Source organism: Cololabis saira, chromosome 10, assembly GCF_033807715.1.
Source record: "Cololabis saira isolate AMF1-May2022 chromosome 10, fColSai1.1, whole genome shotgun sequence".
NCBI classification, from domain to species: domain Eukaryota; kingdom Metazoa; phylum Chordata; class Actinopteri; order Beloniformes; family Belonidae; genus Cololabis; species Cololabis saira.
In genome coordinates this window covers 42,513,956-42,526,226 of record NC_084596.1, presented here as the reverse complement: position 1 = coordinate 42,526,226, position 12,271 = coordinate 42,513,956, and the positions used below count along the sequence as shown (strand labels likewise).

The window sequence follows — 12,271 nt, the reverse complement described above, 5'->3', positions numbered from 1 at the left end:
ATGGTCAGCCATAGAGTTGTTGCATAGTCTCCAACATCGCCCTGATTCTGGTCTGCCATTTTGTAAACATTTTATTCCTGGGGTGATGAAGAACCTGATCACACTCTCAAATTCTCTCCATTGACCGGAACCCGAGGTGGGGGATTGTATCTTCCATATATTCAGCCACTCTTCCTCTGTTATTATGACTATTGTTATATTTAGTCCATGTAGACTGAGATCCAAAAGGTGGTGGACTGTTCTGCTGTCAGACAGGTGATCAGTAGCCTGAGGTGAACAGAAATGTCTGAGATTGTGGGGATGGACGTCCAGTCAGTGATGTCAATATAGGCCATAGAAAAGTCATGTGGCGTGTTTCTTTCACATTGGTGCGCCTGTTTTGACGGATGTCGTAGGTGAGCTCCCTCACCTAACGCAGGACGTCCGTGGACGTCTCAATGTCATTTGCCTGGGAGAGTCCTGATAGGACAGAGTTTGGGGGGCAGGTTCCACCTCTTGCCGTTTTCTCACAACTCCCTTTATGAAAGATGCCGTTTTCTCTAGGCCTGTGTTGAAAAAATCGATTTTTTCGATTCTAAATCGATTCTCATATTAATTCCTAAAAATCGATTCTTATGTCTAAATATCGATTTTTTTAAATTGTTTTTTTCCCATCATTTTCGCCAGGTGAACTTTAATCCCAGTAGTCGGACACACAGTTTGTCATGACACTTCTGAAAAATGCAGGTGCTTCATGGCAATATCTGTGCGTGGTGACAGAATAAATTAGATAAGCTAAAATGATTTGTTTACTGCATGAACTGTTGCTCTTTCTTTTTGCACTTTAAATGGATATAGAAAGGCCTGTTTGAGTTATTTATTTCTTACTTATTTCACAATAATTATTGTGAAATTATTATTTCACTAGTTATTTTATGGTCATATAATTCAAGCAACAGCTCAAAAAACATTTTAAATAACACTAAGCCAAATCAATATCAAACCGGATCGAATCAAATCGTGATAATCGATTCTGAATATTAAGAATCGGAATCGAATCGATTCTTGACATTTGAATCGATACCCAGCCCTAGTTTTCTCTAATGACGGCATGTTATTTGTGCAGATTGCTTGTTTTTATCAACTTTTTAAACAGACTTAATTCACCAATAATAAAATGCAAGATGGTGCAACAATGTACAAAGCTACAGCTGTGAAACACTGACGAAAGGTGATTATTAGAATATTCAAATGAAGCTGATGCTCGAGGGTTTAAGGTAGTTTTCCAATTCTCTGTTTTCAATGTCACATTCTCCATCACAAACATGCACATTTGTCTGTCAATAAGCTTTTGACACCTTTTCTGTGAAAAAAGTGAATCATATTAGTCGTAGTTCTTCATTACTTTCACAAAATGTATATTTAGAAATCCAAACTCCATTAATCCTTTATACTGATTCATTGATACTATGCTACTTGAGTAAAACTGTTTTCACTTGATAGCAGTTGTAAATGATTTTAAACTCTCGTACCTTTAATGACCACTAGATGGCAGCAACGAGATCATTTCAGTTCATATTCCAGGACGTTCAACCACAAGGAACCAATGTTTCATATTTTTGTGAAATGCTGCCTAAAGACAATAGTTAGTTTAGTTTTTTTTTTTTACTTTTGGTTGATTTTTGTAAGTAGCAAGTTTTTACATTCGCTTCATGACATGAAACATCTCAGATTTATAAGTCATGGAATTACTTTCATAGGCATATTACCAACAGTGAAAAGGTGTTCAGTTTTATCTTTAAAATCCCACTCTCTCTTAAGATGAAATTCAAACGTAGTAAAAGGCACTAAACTTGCAGTAAGAGTAAATGTTAGACTTACCAGGCACATACCAGGATTGGTCACGCCGTAGCACCTTCTCATCCTGACTCACCGTTAGTGAAATGAAATCAGGAAAATTGAACTCAGGAGGAAACAGCAATCCCCACTTTCTCAGATATCCTGGATTTATTAAGTCTACCTCCGTGCAACATCCTCACATCAGGTTTACAGTCAACAACCACTTCTGATGCCCAGCAAAGTAAATACATGGACTTATGTTGAGTTGTAGGTTTATTGGGTTAATAATGATGATACTTAGCGAGTTCATCTTCAATGATGATACAAAACAACAATAAAATAAAACTATGTAATATGATACATCAGTATGATCAGTACTTGAGTTGTAAAAAAAAATCAGGGGGGATGGTGGATTTTATCATATGGGGACAGATCATTTGTGCTGATTACAAATAATATAATATATTACAAATAATAGCAGTGACCAAAACACCTGCAGAAATACTGCAGGAATGACATAGCAGCAGTTAAATGCAGCCTTCTGTAAGCTTTAAATATCCACTGGGCTTACATCTAATACATCAAAACACAACAATAAAAAACACTTTTCTGAACTTATCAATATGACTCTGTCCTTCACAGGATAAGTAAAATGGATCACTGCAAAAACTCACAATCTTAACAAGAATATTTGTCTTATTTCTAGTTAAAATGTCTAATTTTAGTAAAAAAATCTCATTACACTTAAAACAAGACTCATCACTGGAAAAAACAACAATTTTCACCTGTTTCAAGTAAATTTTCACTTGAAATAAGTAGGAAAATCTGCCAGTGGAACAAGATTTTTTTGCTTGTAATGAGAAGATAAATCTTGTTCCACTGGCAGATTTTTCTACTTATTTCAAGTGAAAATTTACTTGAAACAGGTGTAAATTGTCAAATAAGTTATTTTTCTGGTGATGACTCTAAATGTTGAAATAGCAGTAAAACCACATTCATTGATGAAATAACATAAGGGATGGAAAGGGGGGATGGCAGTTTTACAGGGGGGATGATTTGGACCGTTTTTATTTCAGGGGGGGGATGCCATCGCCCCTCACCCCCCTCAACTCCAGTACTGAGTATGATATATGCTTTTTATAATAATTAAATGTTACAATTTGCCATAACAACATATTCATGTGGTAGGTTTTTGTAAGTGGGTTCATTTTTCAGGTTTATAACGTACAGACGTGGTCATGGTACCGTTCAAATATCTGAATGCATCCTGTGTTTGTCCCTGCAGCTTGGAGGTGGAGAATGGAGCGTCTCTGTGCTGCAGTCCCTCAGACCTGCAGGCCTCCCCGGGCTCCAGCCTGGTCCTGCACCCAAACATGGCCTACTACGGCCAGCGCCGGGAGTCCTTCCTGTACCGCTCAGACAGCGAGTACGACCTCTCACCAAAGTCCCTGTCCCGGAATTCTTCCATCGTCGGAGAATTGTGAGTTGTTCACATCATCATCATCATCATCATCATCAACCCAGTATTTATGTGTGTTTTTAACGTACAACTGTTTCATCTCAGGCATGGAGAGGACTTGATTGTGACTCCATTTGCCCAGGTGAGAACCCATCACTAGTCAGGAACACCGCAAAGAAAAGCAAAGAGTGCTGGCGGAGGGATGAACAAAGCCTGCGTCGTTAGCTGTCAGATGTAAAGACCTTTAGACTGAATTTAACTCTTACCATCATGGGGTTAATCAAGGGTGCTGGGAGACGTGTGAGGACCAGGGCTGGGGATCGATTCAAATGTCAAGAATCGATTCGATTCTGATTCTTAAGATTCAGAATTGATTATCAAGATTTGATTCGATCCAATTCAATTTGATTCTGATATTGATTTGGGTTAGTTTTATTAAAACTGTTTTTTGAGCTGTTGCATGAATTATATGACTGTAGTTCTGCAACATATTAATACTAGTATTATATTGAGATTCAACAGCAAGTATTGCAGCTAATGATGCTGTAAGGACCAATCAGCTCCCAGAATGCTGATAGAACTGCTTTCAGAAACATCGTGGGTCAGAATTACCAAACAGATCCAGGGAGGAAACAGAGACGGATGAAATCTGTTTTATTTTTTCCATTTTTCCATCTTTTTCGGTTTTTAATTTTTGAGAAATTTGGTTTTAGCATTTTTTGCAAATGTAACCCCAAGACAGTATATAAAGTAATGAAATATAGACAATTTATGCAATTATAACTGAAAACTGTAATGCTTTCTTACTTTTAAACATATTTTAAGGCAAAAACATGGCACACGTTATTCTTGTGTCCAATAAAAAATTATTTTTGGGCATAAACAAAAAAATACCAAAAGTTATAATGTAATGATGAAAAAAAAAACAATCTTTAGACATACAAATCGATTTTTATTTCTTCAAGGATGCTCCGGTTAAAGCAGTCTTCTGCTCATATTTTATTACCACAACGACTGCTTACATGTCAAATATGTTGTTTTACCTTCTGTCTTTACAGATCAATTCTTTTATTTCTCACTTTTTCTCTTCATTGTTCCTCCTTTTTAGGTTCTGGCAAGCCTCCGGACTGTTAGGAACAATTTCACTACCTTGACAAATGTGCAATGTACATCTAATAAGTAAGTTAGTTGTTTTGCTTTATTCCACTACACTGCAAAAACTCAAAATCTTAACAAGAATATTTGTCTTATTTCTAGTTAAAATGTCTCATTTTTAGTAAAATAAAATCTCATTAAACTTAAAACAAGACTCATCACTGGAAAAAACAACAATTTTCACCTGTTTCAAGTAGATTTTCCCTTAAAATAAGTAGAAAAATCTGCCAGTGGAACAAGATTTTTTTGCTTGTAATGAGAAGATAAATCTTGTCCCACTGGCAGATTTTTCTACTTATTTCAAGTGAAAATCTACTTGAAACAGGTGAAAATTGTCAAATAACAAGTTATTTTTCTGGTAATGACTCTTGTTTTAAGTGTAATGAGACATTTTAACTAAAAATAAGACAAATATTCCTGGTAAGATTTTGAGTTTTTGCAATGTATATAAAGAAACTCTACAATGAAAGTCTCTTGTTTTTTTTTTTTTTTTTTCCCCTTCCTCTCCCCTTTTTTTTGTATTTTGTGGAAAATCTTGCCTTTACTTCTCAGTGATGCTCCTTGTTTATTTGCTCAGAGTCCAAATACCAACACGTCTCGCTAGGGGGCGCCAGTGCATCAGAAACACGTGAGAGGCCAGGGTGAATGAAAAAGTCACTTTGATTAAAGTATGGACATTTATTCACCCAAACAGCCTTCAGTGCTGAGGTTGTTGCACAGACACAGAGACATCTTATTTTCCTTCTTGCAGTAAGACACGTTAATTGGTGTGGTGATCCCAGATGTGGGTCAGCCCGGCCCCTGGCCCCCGGTACCTGCAAGCATGCGGCCAGTTCGGAGAAGTGAGGGAGCTGTTTTGTGTTTGTGCTATGGAAACAAAGAGCGTTTCTGAGAACACATCAGACTGAAAAGAAAAAGAAAATAAAAAAGCAACCTTTGGTGTGCTCCTTGGCCCCTGATTTTCCTTTTTTTTCCTTGTTTATTTTTTAAGCCATATCCTTTTTCTAGATTTTGTATTTGAATACAAACGCTTATTCATAAACATTTAAATCAGCTATTCAGATCCGAGCGTTATGCTCTGATGGATCATAGAGGCCAAAATAAGCAAAACTGACAGGAACTACAGCAGCTGCTCAGCCCACGACCCGTCCTCTGTTCGTATAAAAGGTTGTCGTTTTCAGGGATCCAACCCATTAAAATGGCCCCCAACATTTATACCTCTATATAACTCTATATGTTATTCTTTTTTTAAAAGTACATTTTTTCCAAGGGGGTCCAATAACCCCAAATCAGCAACTTTTTGTGTTATATTAAAAAAGTATTTTAATTTAATATTCTAATATTTTAGCATTTTATTCCAGAAATGCATTCCCAAAGTTGTTATATTGTAATGATAATTGTAATTTATTTATTTTAAAACAGGGACAGTGCACAATAATACATTAATCTCGTACAAGAGAGTATGCATTGTGCCAAGTTTTAGCAGCTTGCTATTTTCCACCTGTAGTCCCTGGGCAGGTTGATGGAATAGTACATAAAAATTTGTCAACTGTGAGTGAATTCCTTATATATCTGAAGTAAGCAAGATTACCGTATTGGCCTGAATATAAGACGGTGTTTTCTGCATTGAAATAAGACTGAAAAAGTGGGGGTCGTCTTACATTCGGGGTCTAGACGTTATACCCATTCACAACGCTAGATGGTGCCAGATATCTTTAAAGCCAATGCTGAACTCAACTCCCCAGGCCAAAGTGAACCCCTGTCACGAAGAAGAAAAATAAAAATAGCGGTAGCTCTAGAAGAAAAATAAAAAATAGCGGTAAGAAAGAAAAGAGAAGAAAATAAGAGAAGAGATAACAGAAAATGGAGAAAAGTAGCGACAATCTGGAGAAAAGTGGGTGGAAGTTCGGCAGGTTAACCGGCAGCTGAGGAGAAGTTATGATGCATTTTCAAGATGATGATTTGAATGAGGCTAAATAACATGCTTTTTCTCTCAAATATTTTGTTATAATCATTTGTTTCAGATGTACTGTAATTATTTTCTGTATAAAAATTGAATCTGGTGTTCAAAAAGTCTTTTTTCAAACTTGAGTCTTGAAAAAGAGGGGGTCGTCTTATAATCAGGGTCGTCTTATATTCGGGCCAATACGGTACATTTCAGTGTGTTTCTCAGTTTTTAACATGGTTTTTAAAGCTGAGAGTTGGGTCAAGGGTAACACCCAAATAACACCCAAATACTTGAATTCATCCACATTTCTTTATTGTTTGCCCATTTACTTGGACGTCTGAGCAATCTTTCAGTACGCGCCTGTTGGTGAAAAACATGGTTACAGTTTGTTCTAAGTTTAAAGTGAGGCATGAGTTATTATGTTACCAGGCAGAAACCTTTGCCTTTGTTAATTTCTTGGCAACCTCTGCAGCTCTTACCATGACTATATATAGCAGTATCGTCTGCATACTTTGTTATGCTGACATCATCACACATGGAAGGCAGGTCATTAATATATATGCTAAAAAGTACTGGCCCCAAGGTTGACCCTTGTGGTACACCAAGTGTACATGCTTTAAATGGAGAGAGTGTATTGTTTACATGCACACACAGGTGACGGTCACTAAGGTAGGATTTAGGCCCAATCTCAATTCTCCCCCTACTTTTCTTCACTCGCCCTTCTTTTCTTCCCTACCCCCTAAAAAAGAAGGGGGAGATTTTAGGGCACTTGAGATCTAGGGCACTTGGCCCAGGTGCCTGTCCCAATTCTCCCCCTCGTTTTCATCCCTACCCTGATCACGACGTTTTCGGAGATGATAAGAGCCGCCGGCCCCGGGGAGCAGCAGCAGCTCACAGCCCGAGAACCGACGTGATCGCTGGGTCGACCCACGCCGTCGTCCCGGGAGAGAAACCTGCAGCTCTGTTGAGAGTTACGATGGCTGAAATAAATCATTTAGGAAGATGTTGGTTTAATAGATGAAATCTAACAGTTGTAGCTACGCCTGTTAAGAAATTTGCTCCGAAAATTTAAGAGATTTCTGCCTGCCGGCTCCGGAGTTTATGGGTCCGCGTTAAATCGACGCAGAGCCTACGGCGTACGGCGCGCGTCGCTGCGTACCCTACGCCGTAGGCTCTGCATCGATTTAACGCGGAACCATAAATCAGCTCCGCTATCTTCACTTCAGCTTTATCTGAAAGTGTGTAAATTACCCAGATAACAGCTTTGTGGTTTCTGAAAACTATTATATCAGAAACATCCAAAACAAATCTGACGAGTCACGGGATTATTTCTCACTATTTCCCACAAAAAAAAATGCTTGCTCCCTTGGCCACAATCTGAGACGAGTCTGCAAATGATGTTTGCCCTCGGTCGGCGAGTCAAATCGACGCAGAGCCTACGGGGTAGGTTACGTAGCCTACGGCGTAGGTTACGTAGCCTACGGCGTAACCTAACAGCCTTTACTCCGGCGCGATTCTTCGCGAACAACGGACAAAAAAGGGATTATGTACATTCACTGAGTGAATATTATGAAAGTAAAATATATATTTTCTCGCTAGAAATGTAATCAAAACGCATTTTTATGCAGAAACTAACTCAAAATATTGATTTTATTCACTAAAAAATAAAAAAATGTCTGCCATGTTTTTTTTCTGGATTCAGTCCACAAATGACGACAAAAAGCATTCTGGGAAATTTTCATACCCCCTCGCTCGCGAAGTCAGCATCTGAAATCACTCGATCCGTAGGGGCTATTCTCAGCCCCTAGCCCTCGATATGCCCACTCCCCCTAGGTGAAAATAGGAATTGGGACACCACTACCTTCACGGGAACGCGCAAAATTTAGGGGTAGTGATGAAAACGAGGGCGAGGGGCAGTATTGGGACTCAGCCTTGATCCAGTTTTGGGTGTGTGAGGAGATATTGTAATTACCAAGTTTATCTAACAGTTTATTATGATTGACAGTATCAAAGTTCTAGAGCAGTTTAGTGCTAGTGTGGAAGGAAAGGAGAAACATATTGATCTTGTTTCAAACAGCTGACGTCAACATGTGATTGACTGTATTGATGATGCTGCTTGTGTTCCAAGCATCATTAAAGTTTCCCGTTGACATCCACTGATTAAGAACACATATTTGACATTGTTTCATGTGCTTACGAGCACCGCAATGCAACCAAACATCTTTTTGTAGGGAGGGGGGGGTTTGTGAAAATCTTGGGTTTATAAAGTTTGATGTTTTTAAATCTTCAAAAAAAAGGAATGATTGCTGGAATTGTCAATACTCTCTCAACTTTACATCATTTCGTCACAAGCATGTTTTCCCGAACAAGAGGACGTAACGTTGCAGGGCAACCTTGAGCAATAGCATGTGGGTTATTTATTTGACGAGACTCAAAAAGCAGTGTTTGTATTTTTTTTTAAACTGCGTTTTTAGTTCAGGTTTTACTGTCTGTCATAGCTTTAGCTCAATAAACCCTGGTTATACCTGTAATGAGCATCTGTTTCAATTTAAAACAAACTCCTACCATGAAAAACACCTTCAAATAATCTCTGCTGCTCATTCTCTGGCCTTTTTCCCAAAAAGCTTTTATTTTACTGCTTTGCCTAAATCATAATCCGATGGGATATTTCGCTGGTTTGGTTTGAACTGGAGTGACTCACGTTTCATCATCTGTTTATATGACAATAATATGAATTGGTTTTAGCGTTTACTAATGAATTTTTTTTCCGTCACAGAAGATCTCCTGCTGCAAACCAGCCGTACGGCACCAGAGTCTGTCTCTCAGGTGAGTGTCTCTGTCTCTGTCTCTCCCGGTGGCTGTTTGAGCTGAACATGTGCTGGAGGAGGAGGAGGAGTTGCTGGAAGTGTGGACACTAACAGGAATGCCATGCTGGGAATCTGAGCGTCGTCTCTGTGGAGGTAGTCGTACGAGTTCTGCCACCTGAGCCTGCTGCCAGCGCTGAACCTTTGCTCTGCCGGATGAAAATAATGAGGCAAATAAAAGTACCAGCATTCTTCTCTTCATGCTTATCTCAGGGCCTGCAGGGCGGGGGTGTAAATTCCTGCTCGTGACTACAAACTGGGGATTTGTCAACATTTTGAAGGAAGTTTCAAAATCAATTTATTGCAGAACCTCCGGTATCGTAGGCTACAGCAGATAAAATGGGTTTGCGTCTCTGCAATTACATTATTCACAGGAAGCTTAGCATTTAGTGGCGTGAAGTTGCTTCATTGCTGCTTGGACCCTGGAAAAAAGTAGTACCTTCTTCAATCTTGCACGTAAACACTAATACAGTTATAGTTGTAGTGGCTATTTGTCCTCCAGGTGAATTGAATTGGATGCTTTGAGAAAGGTCGATGACCGAAACGTTGGCCCAATAAAACACGAGTCTGGTGAGAAGAACGTGTGCGGGAGTTTTCTTTTTAAACTGGCTGCAGCTTTCCTCCTCCGACGCACCTTTCTGCATATCTGGTGTGCAAAAAGTTTTCTACTTTGGATCCTCCAGGGGAATAAAATCACGCAAACTCAGAAATATCAAACTATAATAAACTGAATCAAATCAAACGGCCACTGACACACCTAGGGAGTGAATTTACGCAGGGAGTGAATTTACGCAGGATATAACAAAGTCCATTGTCCAGGCAAAAAATAAAGTTTCTTGATGTTTATTTCATTGGCAAATGATCAAACAAAGAACAGTGGCCTCTTGCCGCCTCTCTTGCCCTGGTAACAACCATCTTTCCTCCCAGGTGACCCCCTCACCTGTGTCTGTAAACTCACCCGGTGCCCTCCAGCTACCCAGTACCTTCAAAATAAAAGCATGGTTAAGTACCAAAATAAACTAGTTATTTGTAAATAGTTTTCATACGTGCCACTAGAAGTTGTAATATTTGGGAAACTGTGGCCTTATAACTGCAGACACGTTTCTCTACATGTAGTCTTTGCAGAGAGAGAGAGAGAGAGAGAGAGAGAGATGCAGAAAGATTGGAATGGAAGTGAAAGAGAGCAGGAGAGAGATGGGGATATTAGTTCCTGCTGTACTGGTTCTGCAGCAGCATTGACGTCAGCGTCGCCTGCAACACGGCTGCTTGTGCTTCCTATCAGCACGGATGGGCTGAGGAGCGTCCCACGGCAGGAAAAAACACAAGACAACCCCAGTATCTTACTGTCCTTCCTCCTCCACACTTCTCACAAACCCTGACCTTCTCCCAGCACTCCCTGACGAGTAAACCCGACTCTCCGGCCTCCGCCGCGACCCGCCGGGAGGCAGAGTGAGCCAAATGCAACGCGGTGTCATCCCGTATCTGTGAGCGTGAAAAGACGAGACCAGGTTTGGTCAAAGCATTGGAGAATGTTACAACGAAAGCGATATCTCCTCCCCCCTTCAGCTGATTACAGTCCCAGTTTTTCTCAACTCTTTGAATGGAAAAAGGAGAACAGATTTTTCCTGTTGTGAGTCTTTGGACTTTTCGGCGTGGCGGAGTTCCCGGGGATGGAAGTGATACGGTACCTGCTTGCAGGCGGAATCAAACCTGTGGTTAGACGCAGGTCAGAGAATAAAAGAGACTTGTACAAGTGGAGAAGTGTGTTGGTCATTTACCAAACACTGATGAAAGAAAGTCAGACTTTACTTTGGAACTGTAGTTTAACAGAATAATTAAAGACAAACTTGATGAAACTGGTCTGGACAAAAATAACGGGACCCTCGACTTAGTGTGTTTTGAGGTCATGAAGCAAAAATCTGTTAAGAGAGTAACTTTCAGTGAGACCGGGACACCTGCAGACGGGTGTCCTGGTCCTCATGGACACGTGTACACCTGCAGACAGGTGTCCTGGTCCTCATGGACACGTGTACACCTGCAGACAGGTGTCCCGGTCCCCATGGTCACGTGTCCACCTGCAGACAGGTGTCCTGGTCCCCATGGTCACGTGTCCAGCTGCAGACAGGTGTCCTGGTCCCCATGGACACCTGTCCACCTGCAGACAGGTGTCCTGGCCCCCATGGACACGTGTCCAGCTGTGTTCCAGATGTTCCAGCACAGGGGTCGGCAACCCAAAATGTTGAAAGAGCCATATTGGACCAAAAACACAAAAAACAAATATGTCTGGAGCCGCAAAAAATGAAAAGTCTTGTATAAGCCTTAGAATGAAGGCAAATGGCGTTAGGTGAAATGTTGAGAAAAAAGTCAAAATGTCAAGGAAAAAGTCAAAATGTCGAGAAAAAAGTCAAAATGTCAAGAAAAATGTCAAGAAAAATGTCAAAATGTCGAGAAAAAAGTCAAAATTTTGAGAAAAAAGGTGAAATGTTGAGAAAAAAATCGAAATGTCGAGAAAAAAGTCAAAATGTCGAGAAAAAAGTCAAAATTTTGAGAAAAAAGGTGAAATGTTGAGAAAAAAATCGAAATGTCGAGAAAAAAGTCAAAATGTCGAGAAAAATGTCAAAATGTCGAGAAAAAAGTCAAAATTTTGAGAAAAAAGTCGAAATGTCGAGAAAAAAGTCAAAGTGTCGAGAAAAATGTTGAAATGTTGAAAAGTCGAAATGTTGAGAAGAAAGTCAAAATGTCAAGAAAAAAGTCAAAGTGTTGAGAAAAAAGTCGAAAATGTTGAGAAAAAAGTCGAAATGTTGAGAAAAAAGTCAAAATTTAGAGAAAAAAGTCGAAATCTCGGGAAAAAAAGTCAAAATGTCGAGATTAAAATGGAAAGGAAAAAGGAAGAAAAAAGGAAAAAAAGAGACAAAAAAGTGTCGAGAAAAAAATCGAAATGTTGAAAAGTCGAAATGTTGAGAAAAAAGTCAGAGTGTCGAGAAAAATGTCAAAATGTCGAGAAAAAAGTCAGTGTTGAGAAAAAAG

At 39.5% G+C, this 12,271-nt stretch overlaps 1 protein-coding gene across 2 annotated transcripts in view; it reads left to right on the top strand.

The window, feature by feature from the left end:
• LOC133453084 (cAMP-specific 3',5'-cyclic phosphodiesterase 4B-like) overlaps positions 1-12,271 on the top strand; it is a 128,687-nt gene that overhangs the window by 66,555 nt on the left and 49,861 nt on the right. Inside the window, exons 5-8 of one of the 2 annotated variants that reach the window (XM_061732946.1) lie at positions 3,104-3,298; positions 3,383-3,419; positions 4,386-4,456; positions 9,160-9,206. In XM_061732946.1, coding sequence (XP_061588930.1) covers positions 3,104-3,298; positions 3,383-3,419; positions 4,386-4,456; positions 9,160-9,206 — 350 coding nt within the window. Of the gene's footprint in view, positions 1-3,103; positions 3,299-3,382; positions 3,420-4,385; positions 4,457-9,156; positions 9,207-12,271 lie in introns of both variants that reach the window. The other variant, XM_061732945.1, reaches the window with a different exon arrangement.